Here is a 19,628-nt window from a genome sequence, read left to right on the forward strand (position 1 = left end):
AAGCCACGCCCCCGGTGCCATGGCAACGAGGCGGGGCTCTCCGTGCGCCGCCGCCGGGAGCCAATAAAGTTGTGGCGATTGAAGAGCAGGGAGCCCCGCCCCCTCCGCCGCCTGCACCAATCCCCTTCCTCTGCGTCGCTTCCTTTTCCCTCCGCCAAGGAGGGAAGATGGCGGCCGGAGCAACCGATGGGGTGGCTGGGGAGGGCTCCGGGGGCGGGGCCTACAGGGGGGCGGGGCCGGCGCGGCGAGCACGCGGCGGGGCGGGAGGCGGCGGCTGTGAGGGAGTGGGGTAAGGACCCCTGGGGGGGGGAGGGGGCTTCCTCTGAGGTGAGGGGGCAGCTGTGGGCAGGGCAGAGTTTGCCGTGTGGGCGTTGATGTGGGGAAGGAGAGGGGGGGTGTTCTTCTGAGGGAGATGGTTTCAGGGCCGGGGTGGGTGGGGAGGGGTCCTCTGTGGAGGGTCGTTGGGAGAGGGAAGGGGGTCTCCTCTGTTGAGGCTGGGGAGGAGGGTAGGACCTATGGGTTTGGCAGGGGTTGCCTCTGAGGGGTTTGGGGGGGCGCAGGGAGGAGAGGGATTGCCCGCAGAGGGTGGTTTGGGCTGGGAGAGCCCAGAGGTGCCCCTGTCCTGCCCCTGAAGCTGCCCCTCTGCATCGGGGGCGGACGCCTCTTGGTGCAGGCAGTGCCCTGTGCCGTAGGGAGGAGGAAGGGGGGGCTCCTGAAGTTTCTTTCCCTCACCGCTGGGTTTTCTTTTTCCATTAGGCTAAACTGAAGCATCTCTTGCTTTGCTGATAGTGATGCTGTCTGTGTCGCTGGTAAAGAGTGAATAAAAGCACTCGATTTACACTGAGTTTATCCTTTTACTCAGTGAAGCCTGGAAGCTTAGAAAGACTAACTGAGCTCTCAAAGCACTCAGAAGTCTCTTTTCCCTAGTAACAAGTGATAGGACAAGAGGAAATGGCCTCATGTTGTGCCAGGGGAGGTTCAGATTGGATATTAGGAAAAATTTCTTCACCAAAAGGGTTGTCAAGCCTTGGAACAGGCTGCCCAGGGAAGTGGTGGAGTCACCATCCCTGGAAGTGTTTAAAAGACACATAGATGTGGCACTTAGGGACATGGTTAGTGGTGGACTTGGCAGTGCTAGGTTAACAGTTGAACTCAATGATGGTAAATGTGTCTTCCAACCTGAATGATTTCTATGAACAGGGCATAAAGAGCTGGTGGAGGGTTGACACTGGCCTGGTCACCCTTTCTAGCTTTGATGCTGTGGCTGGTAGAGACTGGGCTAGGGTTGAGCCCGACATGAGGGCTGGGTCAGTATATTGCTAATTTGGGCAGGCACATCCGATTACAGTTGTGACTGCCCACTTAGGGACTGTCAGGTTTAAAGTTAGGACCTGTATTGGCAGATAAAATACGTTAGTTAAGCAGTTATGCTGTTAGGTACCAGCTGACCTCACCTAGGTTTGGTGAAGATGGGGATCTGTTTTAATAATAGTAATGGTCTAACCCAAACCAAAATAAAAATCTGGAAAAGGCTGGAAGAAGAAATAAAAGTTTTCATTTGATTTTTTTATTTGGTTGTTTTATTCCTCTGGGAAAAAGTGAAAAGAAACTTTTTTTATATTTCTGAAGAAAAAAAATATTGAGAAACCACTGCTAAAGCCATAATATGTATATCCTTAAATGGTGTTTTATATAACCAACAGGTATTTCAAAATATACTGTGTTGGGGAATTAACTTTTGCCTACAAGATATGGGGAGTAGAATTGTCGGTGCTGTGTTATGTTACTGACTCATATTGGTTACAATTCTATAATTCCAAATTCATTTTCCCTAGAAATGTATATTTGGAAGAATGCAGGAACACAAGGCCTTTTCTTAGTATGCTGGTTTTGGGGTCTGTAAAAACTTTGTTCTCAGAACCAAGCAATGTTAATGCCTTTTATTTCCTAATATTTTAAATGGGTTTCCTGTTTGAGAGCAATGGTCAGATTCAGTGAGGTGTGTGTGCAGAGCAGCTCCTATAAGATAATTGTCATTGTCGACAGAGTAACTGAAAAGGTTTCTGTTCATCTGTATCCCAAGGATTGCTTTCGAGTTGCTAATTTTACATAATGCTTGTTTAAAGTTTGCATGTTGGCTTCTGTTTGTTTAGAGTTAAAGACTGTGGTAGCTATTTGGTTTTTCCTCCAAATATCTTTTTATGGGGTCAAGGAACAGCCCTGTAGGGAAGGTGGACCTAGGACTCTTTGGCAGCCTCTGCATACATGGACAGTGACGTGGGGCCTGGCTGTTTCTTGTGTGTTCTCAGACTTTTTGGAAACAATTACCTTATTTTTTGCCATGTAAGAGTTCTGGTGTACATGGGATGATTGATGATGTTCAGGTAATTTTTAAAGTATGTGCCCTAAGTATAAGATGATTTTTAAATTTTTTTTTTTCTTTCAGTGTATCAGTCTTGGGGACAAGAGTCCTTTGCTGGGCAGCCTTAGGATCTTGGTCCGTACCTGACTGCATGGGAGGTCTTGTGTAAAACCAGATTGCTGCTATGTGCTGGCAGCACTTCCCAGATGGGTTCTGCAGCTTTGACATGCTTTTACTGTAACTATATATCTAATGGTATTTCTAAGCTTTTGTGAAAAAAAAAAAAAAAAAAGCAAAGCAAAAGGATACCAGCACTACCTTGCTGATTAGCCATGTTGATGTAAAGTCGCCTGTGCAGACTTTTAGGACTTGGTTTTAATTGATGAGTGAAAAGGTGTCTTCTGTGTGGGTCACCTTCTCCTGTGCGATGACAAGTCTGTTAGCGGGTTTCACACCAGACATAAAAAAAGAGTGTTGAGACTTGTGAATTGGAGACTTCACAAGGCCAGGTTTTGGAGATGAGTGTGCTTTGGTGACTTGCAAACAATTTAGGTGCAAGATGGACAATGTGGGACATAAGAAAGGCAGGAAAAGAGTGTGTTGCCTATAGCCGTGTGGGGTTAGGAAGTTCAGCTTCAAACATGCCTTTGCGCTCTTCAGTCTTTAGCCTGACCCACTATCCACTTCTCCCTTAGCTCTTCCCCTTCCTTTAACAGAATGGTTACATAAATTCTTGCTGGTGCATTTTCCTCACATTTCCTCCTGCCACCTCCTTTTCCTTCCCCTTTCTTTGCTTCAAAGCTCCCCTCAGACTGTTCCCTCCTTCCTGCCTGCAGCTGTTGAAGCCCTGGGAAAGGACAGCTCTATTGCAGCACTTTGTACCTACAAACTAAGCAGAGTTGGTGCTGGTTCAGATCTGGCAGAAGCTTATTTTGTTAATTTGTGGGGCTGGTGCAGTCAGCATGTAGAGATGGGACATGTTCAATGCAGTCTTTAAAGAAGCTTAGAGCATTTAATTTAGGGTTGGATAGTTAAATATATGTGGAGGTAACTTGGTGCATGGAGGTGACTGACCAGGGAGTGTTGTATTAGCTTCTAAAATAAATGGGAGGGGGAGGGATCGTGAAATTGTATGTAGAAGGTAGTTGCTTTGGTAGATAAAGCTTTAGACTGGGGGTGAAGGATGTCTGATGCCAAAATGTTGGCTTCGGATTAAATTTCAGTAGTTTGGATTAATTGTTTCTATGACGTATTTTTGTCTTAGCTGACACTTTGATGCAAGTTTTCAACAAAATATGTCAGTGAGAACAAAGCAGGAGATGGGGGTGGACAGCTCACTGGAAAAAGAAAGTAAGCCTGTCTATAGCATTGAAAAAATCATGCTCAAATTTCAGGATAAATATTGAGTAATTTTATTAGGCTGTTCTCAATGTCCCAGCATAGGATGTTTTTTTCTGTCCTGTTTCTAGGCCTTACAGGATATTTGAGTGTTTTCAACAATCAAAATATTTTGTAAGTAGTGGCAGGAAGCAAATATTGCACAGCTGTCCATTTTAACAAGTTCACATTAATATTTTCTTAAAAACTCTTCAGTTTTACACGTTTTTATTCTGTTTCATTATGTCAGGTGTTTAAGTCCAGAAGGACTGTTGCATTATCTAGTCTGATCTCCTTTGCAAGACAAACCATCTGTACTGTTGTTTACACCCTTTACAGACTTCACATAAATTTATCTCCCCCTTTCATATTAATCTGAAGGCACTTCTTGCAGACTGTTAATATCTCAGATTTTTGTTATTTTTTATTACACTATTTGTATTGTTGAAAATGTTTTGAGGTGACCTTAATGTTTAGTTTTAGACTGAAAGTTGCAACAGATAGAGGAATGGAAGTATTTTAAAACCTCTTAGTCCCTATTGTTTTGCTCTTTGAGACTTGCTGTTTTATATAAGACTTCACTGTGGGCTTATAAGGGCACTTGCTATTTTTCTTTAATTTTCTAGTTTCCTAGCTAAATGAAAACTGAATGAAAAATCAAAACCAAAGGATTCTGGAAATCCTTCGTTTAATAAAGCAACTGAATCTTATCTGTGAAAAAACAGGTGCATTAAAACACTCATAGTTCTTATGCTGGATTAAACTGATTCAAACAAATTAGCTTTAAAGTAAAATGATTTTTTTTGCTGTATTGTTAATCGTATTGCAATTTCTGTTTTTTTCTTCAGCAGAGTCTTCATCTTTTTTCTTTGTTTTTTTTTAGTTGATTAGCAACTTTTCACTTGCACCTCTGTCTGCAGCTAGCCATAACTACTGTGATCTTTCTTTTTTCCCATGCCTGTTATTTCAAGGCAAAACCATTGCTCAGCATCTCATTAAGAATAAGATGTAAAAGTGCTGTACAATTGGTAAGCAGTTAAATTGGTGAAAAAACAACGTAGCATTTCACTAAAATTGGCAAATTGGTTGCTAGATGGAGTTACGTGCTGGCAGTACCTGGAATAGGAAGCTTCAGATATTGGTCATTTTTCAGTAATTTGAGAATATTTTTGTAATAAGTATGTGTGTATGTTTGTTGCTATGGGAATGACTGAGAGCGCTGGAATTAAGTGTTGTTATTCCTTTGTGGAATCAGAAGGGAGAAGCAGGTGGCTGTGAAAGCAAAAATTCTTGTTTAGGAACAAGATTAGCTTTTCTTCTAGCAGACCTGACTTACTCAAGTTTTGTATACAATTTGTGGGGGATTTTTTTGAGGTAAGTGAAGTTGATTTTAGTTTACTCAATATCTATTAATATATCTAATTAATTTCATAACTCTTGAAAAGGGGGAAAATAGATTTAAGGAAAAATTAATTCTAATGGTTTAGTGTCTTGGGTAACTATTACCGTGTCTGTGTATTGAATGTTCCTGCTTCAGGAATGTTCATAGGAGCCAGATGTGAGTGTAACAGATCGAGAGAGAAAGGGGTTTTTAGTTGTTGGATTTGGTTTGTTTCCCACCCCCCTTCCCTGGGAAAATTTAATGATGGGTGTTTCTGGACTTGATGCTTGCTGGATTCTTAAAGAGCAAATACAAACGCATAGAAGTCAGTTGTTCCCTGTATGCTTCTGTGTGTGTTGCTTGGAAATACCAGAGTCACTTCTTGTGTTGTCATGAAGTCTGAAAGATCGAAAGCTCTGAATTGAATTCACAAAAATGAGACTTCAAAAAAGAGCGTATAACTTATTTTTAATCTCTTTGACAGATGAGAAAGAAAAAGTTGCAGTGTAGTTGGGTTTGGGGTTTTTTTTCTTCTCCAGTTTTTGGTGCTAGACAGTTCTAAGTGAAGGCTGTGATTTTTGATAAATAGTTTGATTTGAGGATCTGAGGCTTTTAAAAGGAAGAAAAAAACGCTGGTACCTCAGTAAAGTTCTTTGCAGTACTTCAGGCTTATTTCCTATGCCTTGCACTCTAAATTTAGTTTTTGTTTCCTTGAATGTTACTGTGTTAGAGGAGACAGCTTATCGTAACCGGTTAAAACGAGTGTAGGAATATATAAATGTAATAAAAAGGGTAAGTGCTTTTGAATTGCGTGGTCTAAATCCGGGACTCTGCAGCTCCTCGGGAGTGGTGGTCATTAGTGACATCAAGTGGGCTGAGTGCGAAATAACAGCTTCTCTCCGCCGGACGCCCTGGTGACTTGTGAGATGGCCTTAGCACACGTCCTCAGCCACGCTGACGTCATGTTTGTGTTGCACCGAGAGATGCAGTCACTGCAGGGCAAAAAGTCTTCAGTTCTACGTTGCGGTGACCGATAAACATTCAAACTTGGGAGGGAGGCATTGCGTTTTCCGAGCAACAGCCTTTGCAAAAAGATGTGGCTGTTTGGAGGTGGGCGCTCAAGTCCTCAGACTCTTACCCCGACAATTTCAGGGGCGTGGAGAGAGGAAGCCACTTTAAGCTAGAAGCGGCATTCTCTCTGTGCACACACATACTCTTTTAGTACGGTCTTAATATTGCTTCTGAAACTATGCAGTAAGCAAATGTTGTGTCTTGCTATTGTCTGTCTGGCAATGTGGTATCTTCCAGAAAGAAACGATGAGCCAGCTTATCTCATAGTTGCTTGTTTTTCAGTCTGCCTTCCTATTTGTGTTCTTTGCTGTACAAGGGCAGTTGTGGGTGCCAGGCTGATGAAGACAGTCAAAGTTTTTGCCCCTGCTGTTCTAATTGGAAACTGTTTTGAAAGATAAACTTTATTATTTCTGCTCTAAATATTATTTATGGTAAGTTTATACTCTTAAACTGTTGTGCCAGTATTGTTCTTGAGTAGCTCCCCTCCCTCCTCAGCATTTATTCCTTTGATGTATCTGTAGATAGTAATCATATCCCCTCTCGGTCTCTGTGTTTGCCAAGCTATACAAGGCAAAGCATCCCAGCTACTTCTTGTAAAATAAACAGTCCATTCCCTAGATCATCTAACCCGTCCTCTGCACTTGATTATGACTTAGTTATCAAGAGATTAGCTTCAGCCAAGGACCCTGTGAAATACGGACCGACTAAAGCATCGAGACAAACATGGCTTGAGGTCAGGGTTATTAAAATGTATAAGGCTCTTGACTTTGCTTTTTATCCTGGTCTTGTTTTGGGGCAACGCTGTCTGCCAAAGATATTGGAAAGGTCTTTGTGGGTCTCGGAAAGATAAATTCCCCACCCAGGTCTTATGGGTGCTAACAAAAGCATATAGTTTTTGTTGTGACTTGCCAGCAAGGATTGTCTATGTTGCTGCGTGCAGTAGGTCTCTTGATCAGAAAGTGGTAGAGTATTAATACCTACATACTTGCTCTTTTGTCCTTCCCTTTTGCTATTCAATTTCTTATTACTGAGTCCTAAATTACTCTCGTAGTGAAAAATAAGTTGAACATGAACTTACAGTGCAGTATGGTGAAAAATCACCATGTACATGGATGTTATAAAAAGGGAGAAATTATTTTTTTTAGTCTGGGTATGGCAGTGGTGAAGCTAGTACTGGAGTGCTGTGTATGGTTCAAGTGTAAACACTGTCTAAAGGCTCTTGATAACAAAGAGCTGAAGAGAGTGCCTTGCATGGGTACAATGTGCACATACTTGATGCTGGAGCATCTTTTATGGAGACTGAAAGGTAAATTCTCTTTACCTCTTGAATAGGATGGAGTCAGCATAGCTCTAAAACCCCTTATTTCAGCCTCTTCCATCCTACTGTTGTCACTTAGATGACATCTTTTCCTTTTGTCTACTACAAAGCATTGAAAATTGAGCTTAGGGCATGATAAGGATTCAGCAGAGTCTCCAGCCGTCAGGCTGCACACAAAGAGCATGTTTTGGAAACTGATAGTCTGTGAACTGTCATGGGCACACAAAGATCTACAGCTTCTCCTGTTGCTTTGATACTGGAGAGGGTGTGACAAATTACCTTTACGTGGTAATGTTCTGGATTAGCTAAATATAAAAAATGGATATTGTAGGATGTGACTGGCGAAGATACCTTAGTGATCTGCATGTTCCTGGAGAAGCAAATGAGGAAAATGAGAAGTCATTTCCCCTGCTTAGGCTTGACAGATGTTTGTGCTTGCACAATACATCTGGAACTGCAGAGGATTCCTTAGGCAGTGATGTTAGCATAGTGTTAAAAATTGCCAAGCACATGAATGTTGTGTTCAGAAAATACTGGTGCCACATCTGCACATGTAGGGGAATATCTTCTTATCAGTTCACCAGCAACATCCCTAGCGAAGACGAGAACCGTAGTAGCTGATTTAAGCTTGGGTTTTTAAGCAAAGAGTCTTGTGTTTTGAAGAATCAGCTTTGGTAACGAAGTGTACTTAAGCTAAATTACTGTTGTGAAAGAATTTCTAAAATATGCTGGTAAATAAAACATTTTATCTCAGAGGTATTTTGGCACCAGTGTGTGGTAGTAGGAGCTATTTTTCCTGTTGTAGCTAAGTTTCTTTATATCCTTTTATTACGGTTGCTGCTAAATTTAAGCTGAAATTTCCCAGGCTTCCTGTGGTGTAAGAACAAATTCTTTGAAAGAATTTCAGCAAAATTTATTGATATTTGGGAATAATCTTCTTACTTATTTCCAGGGTTTTTTTATATGAAGATGTTGATACCAAGTGGCACTGACTAAATTGAAGGAAATAAGTGGTGTTATTTCAGAGTCACTAAATTATACATGCAGCTGCATAAGTAATTTTTTCCTTTCACCTTTCTCTGTAGGGTGGATCATTGGGTTGCCCATTCATGTGGTGGTTTTGTTCAGCTTAAAATGGCCCTGAAAGTAATCGTTCTCCGAGTCCTTTCTTGTAATCCTAAACTTGAAAGGACATCAAAGCACTTTTCAGTTGTGGAATTTGCAGGTGCATTGCAGTATTACTGTGACTTTTGCATTTTATCTTGTAGGGTAGATGTTCAGAACAAGGCTGTTTCTTTCAAAAGTCTGCTGCTGACTGTACGTACACAAATATTAGTGAGTTAGGCAAATGCTGGTTTTGTTTCACTGATTATGAAAGTGCAGAGTGAATGTTGCATCTTGCTGGGAGTTACTCAGTAAGCTGTTCTGCCCCAATCAGGACTAGTAAGTGTTCGTAGGCCAGGCTCTTGTTCAAATCCACTTGAACAGATAACTTTATTTCTGTCTTCTTTATCTGTGAGTTAACTTGGTGCATAGCTCTAGTGCCAAGTCAAACAGCAAGCTGTTTGACCATTTAACAAAAGAAAATGCTGTTAGTGAGGAATAGTTCAGAGAAAGGTATGAACCTTCTCTTAGCTGCTCATGGCTATATTGTGGAAATGTGAATGAAGCAAACCATAATGCTACATGCGGGAGAACATAGTACCCTACGTGTTTGATTTCCAGCAGTTGCTGGCTGTACATAATTGAGAGACTGATTGGTTCTGTATCTTCTTCCCTATGCTTGTGGTTATGAAATAATGTCAATATGGTGTCTACGGTGGGAGTTGCTCACAAGAGAAAGGAAATTATTTTTCTGTGGTCACAGTGGTCTAATGAGATAAGCACAAATGCAGAAGGCTGAGACTTGGATTCCCTTCAAGTTTTGCAGTGGGTTGGCTGAATAGCCATGGTTACATTACAGGCAGACACCAGGACACAAAGGTACTGTGTTCTGAAGCTATGAGTTTTCTAGCATCTGCTGGAGTTAGGAGCTTTGATGTTTGCGTAGCACTTGGGCGGTGAAGTCTTCTGGAGTGGTTGGGTGCACGCATTGTCCACATTCCGTTCCTTGTGGGGGTGTTAACCAGTATCCTGGGTCCCATCATAGGAGAAGGCAGTTGTTAGAGAAAGGGCGAGTGTTGCAGAACTGGCCATCGCTTCCCTGGTAGATGCTTACCTCTGTTTTAGAAAGTGATCTGGATGCCTCACACTATATGTTGTTAGCATGCTGGCCTGGAGTACAGGTTAGGCACTGTCTGTGCCTGGGAGGAGAGGGGAGAAGGGAGGAGCAGCAGGCACAAACCTCATATTTGACCCCCATCTCAGACTTGCTCCAGTGCAAAAGCCAAGGCCCAGTGCTAGGACAGTTTTCCTGGCAGCTCTTGCCTGTTCTGTGGAATCCACCTGAGGACACAGAGTTTGTTGTTTACCTGTTCAGAGGCCATGAGTGTGCAATTTAGGTATAGGTCATCTTTCACAGAGGGTTTTAAATACAGTATTCTTTACAAAAATAAAGGAGAACATACAGAATTTAGAAGTATCTGTTTCTGTAATTTAACCTTTGCCTGGGAATCTTTTGGATCCGTATAAAATAGGATTGCTTCTGCTGCAGCTTCTGTCAGCTTGATCTGAAAATAGCCGTGAGAGTAAAATAGACTATCTCTTATCCTCTTACTACTCTGCAGTCTCCTTTATTGGATGACCACTTCATCAACACCTGGATGCAATAACATCCTCTACCTGGTGAGGTCACTACTGGGAAACCTCCCCCTCACAAGAAACTTCTCAGTTGGATCCAGCTGCTCATGTCTGTGATTTTGGTTGACAGAGAGCTTGCTTTGCTGCTCCTCTGTTAATAGGTCTGTGTAACTAGGATGGAATTGGATGAAAAGAGAAGACTGAAAAAGGGAAATTCTCAAACATGTTTGAAATAATGTCTGACACAGCTTCTTAGAGTATTTAGAAACTGTTTCCCATGTTTTATGTTAGGGTCTCCTAAATTGTTCTGGAGAAGGTAGTTTAACTATCTGAGCATCAGATTTTAAATAACTTTGATTTAAATTTGAAGCCAAAGTTCGTAATTTGAGCATTTTCATAGTTTTGTATGGTGTTTTCTGGCTTATTTGAATTTTTAAATTGTATTTTGGATTGTTGTACACTTAGATTTTTCTTATGATGGCTTATCATCTGTGTCCTTTGCAGCTCTTTACCATCTCTTTGGTTCATGAATTTATATCAACAGGTTTTCAGTTACTCAAGTTTGAATGTTAATTCATTGCAAATTGGACCTGAAGGTATGCCTAAATTTTCTAAATCTCGCCTGCCTCCACCATATTTTCCAGTGTTGGATGCAAAATCAGAATAGGTCGCTCTAGTTGAAATGCAAAATCTTGTACCAAAAAGACTAATTTTTAAAGTTTTCTTTTGATGAAAATATTCAATGTATGGTTTTTATGGTTTATGCATTTAAAACTGTGCCTCGTCAAATCCAAAAGTTGTTTTTGTGTTCTCTCTCTCTGGATATCTTGTATAATATTCAAAAAGAGGTCTTGTTTCTATATTGACATGAACACCTGCTTATGCTCCCAAAAGGCAAGTACACAAAAGTTGCAGTTTCCTTTTTTTAAAATTATTGCACCCCAAAGCAGTGAGCACCTGTGACTTTTTCACTCTGTTCTCTCCTAGTTCTGACTCTTTATTTTTTTCCTCTAACCAAAACTGTTGTTAAGGCCATTTCCTTGCTTCTCTGTCCCACCTACAGCTCTTCTCTCCATTGCTGAATAGGATTGTACCCCCAAGGGCTGTACTGGTGGGAAGGTAGGAATTGATTTCATGGAAGGCAGATGCTTTGGTAGACCTAATTTTCTTGCTCTTCTCATAGACTTTGTTGTGGCACTGTTTTATCTTTTTCCTCCTTTCTGCTCTCTTGATAGAATATTATTCTCTGTACTGCAAATGCAAAATTACGTGGAGTTTTTTTCTTGCTGTGCTTTATGTTTGGCAACTAGATGTAGCTGATTTGAAAGGATGAAATAATTCTCTTGGCAGTTTACATCTTGTCTCTGCACTTTAGCGTAGCCTCTCGCACATCTTATTCCCTTCCTGCTGGATAGACTAAATGCTATTCTCTTTGCCTTAAAATGGCTTTGTGGGAGTGCTGGAAAAACACCTTATCTCTCTGCTTTGGTAAAATAACAAAATAAACTATAGGAGTTTGTGTCCTGCAGAAATTATGCATGCCTGATGGGTGTTTTGTGCTTCCCCTCAGTGTTTAGATCATTTGGCTGATCCATCTTCTGTTGTGAAGTGGTGCCAGTGAGGAGAGGTCTCTAAAGGCATTTTGCATTAGTGAAGTGCAGTGTACTAATGCGTTCTCCTCAGCCAACCTTGCACTTTGCATTTTTGTTTTAAAATGCAAACCACATGTAATGTTGCATGCATGAATTGCTTTCCACTGCACAGAGCTCCAGGTTTGTTCTTGGTTTGTTCTTGAACTTTTAATAATCGTGAAAATAAAGGGAGGGTCTGTTTGTATTGTTTATAGTAGGAAAGAACAGTGCAAGATTTCATCTACTGCTGTTCAAATCCCTTGCTATTTTTGGTATTTGACCTCTGCAGAGAAGATTGCCAAAACTACAGGTTGTTTTCATTTTTATTACGTGTTTCTACCCTCCTAATTTTAAGTTACTCTTATGTTACTGATTAAAACTTTGAGGCAAAGTTCCACTTCTCCTGCATTTTCCACGGTGTTTTTCAGAGTGGTAATTTTATGTTGAGCTAACATTCCCTTTTGGAAACGAGAACTATGCAATTTGGCAACATCTTGTGTACACCACTAAAAGGAGAAGGAAAATAACTTAGGAATTGTTGGTTTATTTTTTGAAAAACTTTCTGGATTGAAGAGGACTCGTGAGTCTGTTGGCTTGAGTTGAGACTGCAACATTTAGAATACTGCACAAAGAGCACAGCAGTGTATGCTGAGACAGTATTAAATGTTTAGTTGGTGTGGATAGGTGCTTACCTTTCATTGTCACTGGAAAGGCCTGGTTTCGGCACCTCTGGCTGTTTGCTTCTAGTCTTGCTGTGTGGTAGTTTCCACACTCCACAAGTGAGAAACAAAGGCATCTGAAAATCCTGTCCTGCCTCTTTGGCATCCTTTCCACTTTGTGCCTTCTACTCTGAAAATCAAGCTTTTTTCTTTTTTAAAGGAGCCTAATAGGATGCCCTGGAGGTCAAAATATTTTAGGTTATTTCAGAGTAGTGTATTTATTCCGAGTTCCCAAGATGTAATGAATTTTGAGTGTCCTTCAAGAAGCTTATTGTTTCTGGTAGTTGTGATATCAAGAACATGTGCAGGAGTTGCATATAACAGTGAAGTTAATTCATAGAAAAGATCACATGAATGTAGTTCCAGAGGACTAGATACAATAACACAGAAGTTTCAGGGTTAATTTGTAAAAGGTGGCTTTACCTTGTTGAGGGAGTGCAGATGTGAATGCAGATGTGAGGTGCAGCTGTTACATATGAGGAACGGTGATCACTGAGGATGGGATTGGACTTCTGTTTCAAACGCAAGTGACTAGCCATAGCCATAGCTGGACACCTTCAGCCAGATGCTTGTGTGTCATCCAAGTGGTGGTGTTCTCCTGGATTTTGTCTGGTTTGAGACTGTAGATCCAGAGTGTGGGCCATTGTGAGTTGGAATAAGTGGAGAACCTGAATTTAATTAACTACCTTACGTTCTGAGCAAAGGAGGTACCTTGGGGTAAGAGAAGTTTTTGGCCAGCACTCTCTGCGATTTCTTCTGAGACTGGAACTGTTCAAGAGCAGGCTGGCTGTGCCCTACAAAGTCTTTGCATCAGACAGTTTGTCCCATCAGCGTGAGCAGTTTTGCTCATTGATCATCACAACTGGCTGTTGTGCTATATCCAAAGTATGTCAGATTTCAAAGATACTGACCTTGCCAAAGGCTTCTTTGTGGCAGAAACAAAACAGATACCTGTATTGTTGAAGTTAAAGAGTGCCAAACAAAAAGCGTTTCACTTCTGCGGTGCAGAGCACCATGTGCTATGTAGGTGGCTGCAGTCCAATGCTTAGTTATCTTCTATTGTGTTTGGAAGACCATTGTTTCCTATTTGTCTCATAAATTTAACACAGATCCTATTCCTGCCATTTAAACTTTCCCATCAAAATACAACAGTGACTTCCCCTTCTGAAAAGGAAGGGCTGGCAGCTACACCCTTAAGTTTGAGCATGAATTGTTTATATAACCTTCAATCACAATTTCATAATAGTCTGAAGACTTTCTTAGTAGGGCAGACATTTTACTGAGTTTTTAGCAAAAACCTGCCTGCCATCAAATGCAGTTTTAAGGCTCCTTAGTTGTTGCAGTGGAAATAGAATTGAAAACTGTACCCTCCAGCTTCCTGATGATATAAATTGCACATCTATCTGGAAACACGAACAGCATTTTCTGGTATTTCAGAATAGTTGTGCCTATGTCATTTTGGGGGTAAAAGCTTAAGAGCTATCTTGGGCTAATTTTATTTCTCAGAAAATATTATTAAATCTGAATGAACATGCTTTTGCAGACTCTGGCTTTTTACAACTTCTGGGTACTTGCAGAGTTCCCTCACCCTCCCCTTCCCAGCAGTAAAAGCTCTGACACGACTGTTGTAGAAACTGCTCATTGAATAATATTCTCTATCAAAGTCAGTAATATTTAAACAACTGCAGCTTGCTTTCCAAATGGATGACATTTGTCAGGAACATGTCTGTCTGAGTTTACTTGGCCTATTGAGTATAAAAAGTATGAATATTTAGAGCTTGAAATTCAGGTCAGTCTGGAAAACTACATTTTTCTTACAAAAAGTTTACAGAGAGAACCCAATTTTTTAAGTAATTATAGCACTATAGGATAGCTGGTTTACGAAAACTCCTTTCTCTACCTTCAAGCATGTTTTTTTGAAATGGCATTTAAATAGAAGTTTCCATTTTAATTCTTCAGTAAATTAGATTAAGTAGAAGTTGTCCTTATTAATAATATTAAAATATTTTATTTCTTAAATTTAAATTATTAATTTGCATGGGAGTTTAATGTTTTTGTGTTTGAGCAGTGTAGCAAGCAGTGTTTGAGAACAGTTTGCTTTACGTAATAGTTCTAGTAAAAGCTTGTTCCATTTGAGGACGTACCCAGAAAAGTAAGGAGCAAGCTCTGTGGGTAGGGTTGTACGCAGGCTAATGCCAGAAAACATGTTGAACTTCTTCTCTTCAGAGGGGAGAGGAGTTTCCACAGGATGTCTGCGTTTTATGGCAAAAATTACTTGTAGATGTGCTCTGAAAGGTTGCTTTGATGTAGAAGATTAACCTGTGGACCTCATTGTCAGGATATTACTGAGGCAAATAGCTTAGTGAGATTACTTGTGACTTGGGAATTAAGTTTTTTCTGAGTATGCCTACTTAAGCTGTTTTTTAAGAATTTGCTCGTTTGTCACATGGCATCATGAATATTTTTATGTACCAAATAGGAGGAGGGAAAGCAAAACCCTGAAACTACAAACAACACGAAGAAATAGAAAAAGCAGAATGCAGTTTTGTCATAGCAACTTTTTCTTAGTTGCTGGTCTCTCATGGACCGTTAAAATAATTACCCTAAAACAAGTAATACATGGAAACTTGCTCATTCCATCTGTAAAAATCCAGCCTAAGAATTTGCAGACAAATTTATGGTTGGACAGCTGGAAGGGCATGAGAATATTTTCTTGCATTCTGGTCTGACTGATTTTTACTCTGTTTCTGTTTCGATTTTTTCAAAAAGGGTCCTTTCATGCATGTAGTAACTAGGATTGGGTGCTGGCCTAGTCCTTAAGGAAATAAGGAGATTTTTGAGTACTGCTTTACCCTTATTCACATTACCTGAAATATCTGTACCGGTGAGAAGTCACTGGAGTGTTGACGCCCTAGAACCTGGTGTGATTCCCTCAATGTTTGTTTTAACACAGAAGAGTACTCTAATTGAACCTGTAATTTTAACCAAAGTCATTCATGTGGATGGTTATGTTTACTTAACATAGCCCACCTACATCTTTCTTTTAGAAATAGTTGTAGCGTGTGAACTCACTAAAACCATGTATTGTTTATGATGGCAAATATCTCATTTAAATGCTTCAGTCCTTTTTCTGACTCTAAATTGATGAAAGCCTTTACTGCAATTACAGAATTGAATTTTCCTTTGTGTTATAGAAAAGAGAACTCTTTTTTCTTTTTTCTTTTTCTTTCTTTTTTCTTTTTCTTTCTTTTTTCTTTTTCTTTCTTTTTTCTTTTTCTTTCTTTTTTCTTTTTCTTTCTTTTTTCTTTTTCTTTCTTTTTTCTTTTTCTTTCTTTTTTCTTTTTTCTTTCTTTTTTCTTTTTCTTTCTTTTTTCTTTTTCTTTCTTTTTTCTTTTTCTTTCTTTTTTCTTTTTCTTTCTTTTTTCTTTTTCTTTCTTTTTTCTTTTTCTTTCTTTTTTCTTTTTCTTTCTTTTTTCTTTTTCTTTCTTTTTTCTTTTTCTTTCTTTTTTCTTTTTTCTTTTTTCTTTTTTCTTTTTTCTTTTTTCTTTTTTCTTTCTTTTTTCTTTCTTTTTTCTTTCTTTTTTCTTTCTTTTTTCTTTCTTTTTTCTTTCTTTTTTATTTCTTTTTTCTTTCTTTTTTCTTTCTTTTTTCTTTCTTTTTTCTTTCTTTTTTCTTTCTTTTTTCTTTCTTTTTTCTTTCTTTTTTCTTTCTTTTTTCTTTCTTTTTTCTTTCTTTTTTCTTTCTTTTTTCTTTCTTTTTTCTTTCTTTTTTCTTTCTTTTTTCTTTCTTTTTTCTTTCTTTTTTCTTTCTTTTTTCTTTCTTTTTTCTTTCTTTTTTCTTTCTTTTTTCTTTCTTTTTTCTTTCTTTTTTCTTTCTTTTTTCTTTCTTTTTTCTTTCTTTTTTCTTTCTTTTTTCTTTCTTTTTTCTTTCTTTTTTCTTTCTTTTTTCTTTCTTTTTTCTTTCTTTTTTCTTTCTTTTTTCTTTCTTTTTTCTTTCTTTTTTCTTTCTTTTTTCTTTCTTTTTTCTTTCTTTTTTCTTTCTTTTTTCTTTCTTTTTTCTTTTCTTTTTTCTTTCTTTTTTCTTTTCTTTTTTCTTTTCTTTTTTCTTTTCTTTTTTTCTTAAGGGCACACCATTTTTTTAGACAAGAACCTATGTCTGAGAGGATTGAGAGAATACTTTTTAATTTTGTTTTTGCTTGGTAAAATTTGAATTTCTGTACATCACTGAAATAGTATGGGTTTCTAGGAGGGTTCAGTAGTGCCAGGGAAGAATTGCCTCCGAAGGGAAGATTTGTATCAGTTGCAGTAAGAGCCAGCATTTTGTGGTTTTATAGGAGGCTCAAAAAACATTTAGATTCTTAGGAGAATTGATGAAAATGCCAAAGGTGCTTAATTCCAGTGAATTCCACTGATGTCATGTAGCCTGTTTAGGCCGTGGTATGCTGACAGGTGTTTATGTGCATCATTGGGCACCTAAATACTTGTAAAATTTATCTCATCTGGCCATTTCAGGCTGTAGTTCTACATAATTTTGGTCTTGTTCTCTGCCTACCCTTTGCGCATCCCCCAGCAGAAAAGTTCACTTAAGAAGTCTCCTGCAGCTGTACTGATGCAACTATTTGTGGGCTGTGCCTCATAGCAACTTTTTAGAACAAAAATTATTCCTCCTTAGGTAGTGGTGAAGACTTAATTTTCTTTCTACTTGTGGAAAAGTAGAATTTACTTTACTAGAATTTACTATTTACTTTATAAAAATAATAAAGCAAATTTAGCTAAGTGATTTTCACAGGATTCACAGACAGACTATTTAATCTTTTAAGGGGATTACGTGATGTAGTGCTCACAGTCACAAGAGACTGAACTCCTTAACTCGGGAAGCCCTTTCCGGTTCTCCATTTCTGTAAATGAAGTTGTAGAAGGTAGGACGTCAGGATAATTGAATTGTGACTTCATGCGTTAACTCTCTGCAAGGTGCTTTTTCATATATATTTTTAAAGCTAAAATTATTTCAGAATGTTATAATTAAAACTCACCTTGGATGTTATTTATTACAGGTTTCTGACAATGTTAGGAACAGCATTTGAGATGACTGCAGTAGAGAAGATTGAGGAGCAGCTTGCTAGTCTGCGCATAGCAAAACGTTCTACACTAAGTGAGGAACCTGCTTACTTACTGGATATAGACATTTCCAAACCTGCTCAATCTGAAAGCAGTCGCTATGTGGCAGTTTCGTGTTCCAATAAGTCAATTAGGGTATATAACAGGGAAACATTAAACTTCCTGCGGGAGTACAGTAGCCGTCCTGGGATACTTAATGGAGTCCGATTTGCACACGCATGTGACAGCATAGTGTTTTCCGCATGCAGTGACGGTACAGTAAAATGTTGGGATATTCGTGTAGCAACTCAGAAAGCCGTGCAGGTATTTAGTGGCTATCCTTCCAATGTTTTCATCAGTTTTGATATCAACTGCAGTGATCTCATAATTTGTGCTGGAACAGAAAAAGTTGAAAAGGACACGTTTCTGGTGTTCTGGGATGCAAGAGGCATCACAGACTGTGCCAGCGCAACTAAAGAACCCTTGGGAGTCTATTCTGAAAGTCACAATGATGATATCACTAAAATTTGTTTTCATCCTATCGAACCTAACTTGGTAGTTTCCGGGTCAACTGATGGGTTGGTTAATGTGTTTGACATTAACAAGGATAATGAAGATGATGCTTTGATATCAACTTGCAATTCAGATTCATCAGTAAGTTTTATTGGCTGGTCTGGGAAAGATTATAAACAGGTCTACTGCATGACACACGATGAGGGATTTTGTTGGTGGGACATTGCTCAGTTAGATACCGAAGAACCAATAACACTATTGCATGTTCTGGATGTCAGAGACACAGTCTGCATTGAAAACGACAGCTTACATTACCTGGTAGGTGGCTTGTACCATGAAGAGGCAGACAAACTCTTCCTTATTGGGGGAACGTCCACAGGAAACATTCACCTAATCAGCTGCAGCACTGAGGGACTGAGCCTGGTGGGTACCCTTTGTGGAGGACACTCCGCCACTGTTCGCTCTTTCTGCTGGAACCGGACAGATGAGTCTCTGTTGACGGGTGGAGAGGATGCTCAGCTGTTGCTATGGAAACCCGGAGCTGTGGAAAGGTCCCTCGCAAAGAAAGCGTCTATGAAGATTGCTTCTTCTGTGCAGAAGAGAGTAAGGGTTCACAACAGCTCCCTCAAAAGCAGGAAGAAGTAAATTTCTGAAAGTGGGAATCTCTGCTGTGCAGAGTTTTCCTAGTGTTTAATCTTTCAGGCAATACTTGGCTGTGCTGTATTTGGAGGTATTCTGTGGAAAGAACTACGATGCTTGATTTCTACCTGGGAATGTATTTCAGTCATCAGAAGAATACCTTTTTTTGGTTTTTTAAAGTTGCCAATATTAATCAGAAAAGAGTAAATGTTTGCTCTCGAGTTCTTGAACAATAGATCTTAAATCATATTGTATAAAAATGTTGTTTAATGTCTCAGCCAACGTTTTTAATGGGTATTATAGGCCTGTGGCTTGCATAATTTGTTACCTTCCCACTGAATTTCCCTGGCATGTTTTAAAAGCTTTTGTATTTCATGCTGTATTTTGCTTTCTTTACAGAGAACTTGATGAAATTGCTCAATATATTAAAAGATTTTATGTCACGTCTTGATGCCTGAGGGAATTACTTCTTAACGAAACAGAAAAAAAGTCGTTTTGCACTGTCATATCAATGGTTTATAATAAGGTCATAAAGAAGCAGTTGATAGCGCCATGTTTTTCATACCAAAGATATGAATGTATTCAACCAACCAGGAACACATGATTCCAAGCAGCTAATTTTTAAGTGTATGTGAACTGTTAAACTGGCATTATTTAGGGCATATTTCCAACATGAAAATACCCAAGAATCTTGCAGCCAGCTTCATTCCCTCCTGGTAAGTGCATCTCAGGGGTGTGCACCTGGAAGACTGGGGAGATCTTTAGTAAGTTAAAGAAATTGA

The 19,628-nt window shown here is 39.3% G+C and overlaps 1 protein-coding gene across 4 annotated transcripts; it reads left to right on the forward strand.

The window, feature by feature from the left end:
- The first annotated feature begins 229 nt into the window (after positions 1 to 229).
- WDR89 (WD repeat domain 89) lies at positions 230 to 19,276 on the forward strand. Of its 4 annotated transcripts, none has more exons than XM_049828855.1 (2): positions 230 to 289; positions 17,652 to 19,276. In XM_049828855.1, the coding sequence occupies exon 2, from the start codon at positions 17,662 to 17,664 to the stop codon at positions 18,850 to 18,852; it is 1,191 nt and encodes a 396-aa protein (XP_049684812.1). In that variant the 5' UTR covers positions 230 to 289; positions 17,652 to 17,661; the 3' UTR covers positions 18,853 to 19,276. The 4 variants fall into 4 exon arrangements, with proteins under 4 accessions (XP_049684812.1, XP_049684811.1, XP_049684810.1 ...); XM_049828854.1 differs by lacking the exon at positions 230 to 289 and adding an exon at positions 2,452 to 2,497; XM_049828853.1 differs by lacking the exon at positions 230 to 289 and adding an exon at positions 11,288 to 11,367.
- Positions 19,277 to 19,628: the final 352 nt, after the last annotated feature.

Source organism: Accipiter gentilis, chromosome 25, assembly GCF_929443795.1.
Source record: "Accipiter gentilis chromosome 25, bAccGen1.1, whole genome shotgun sequence".
NCBI classification, from domain to species: domain Eukaryota; kingdom Metazoa; phylum Chordata; class Aves; order Accipitriformes; family Accipitridae; genus Astur; species Astur gentilis.

Coding starts and splice junctions, on each gene's coding strand:
- WDR89 (XM_049828855.1), top strand. CDS start 17,662: ATGTTAGGAACAGCATTTGAGATGACTGCAGTAGAGAAGATTGAGGAG.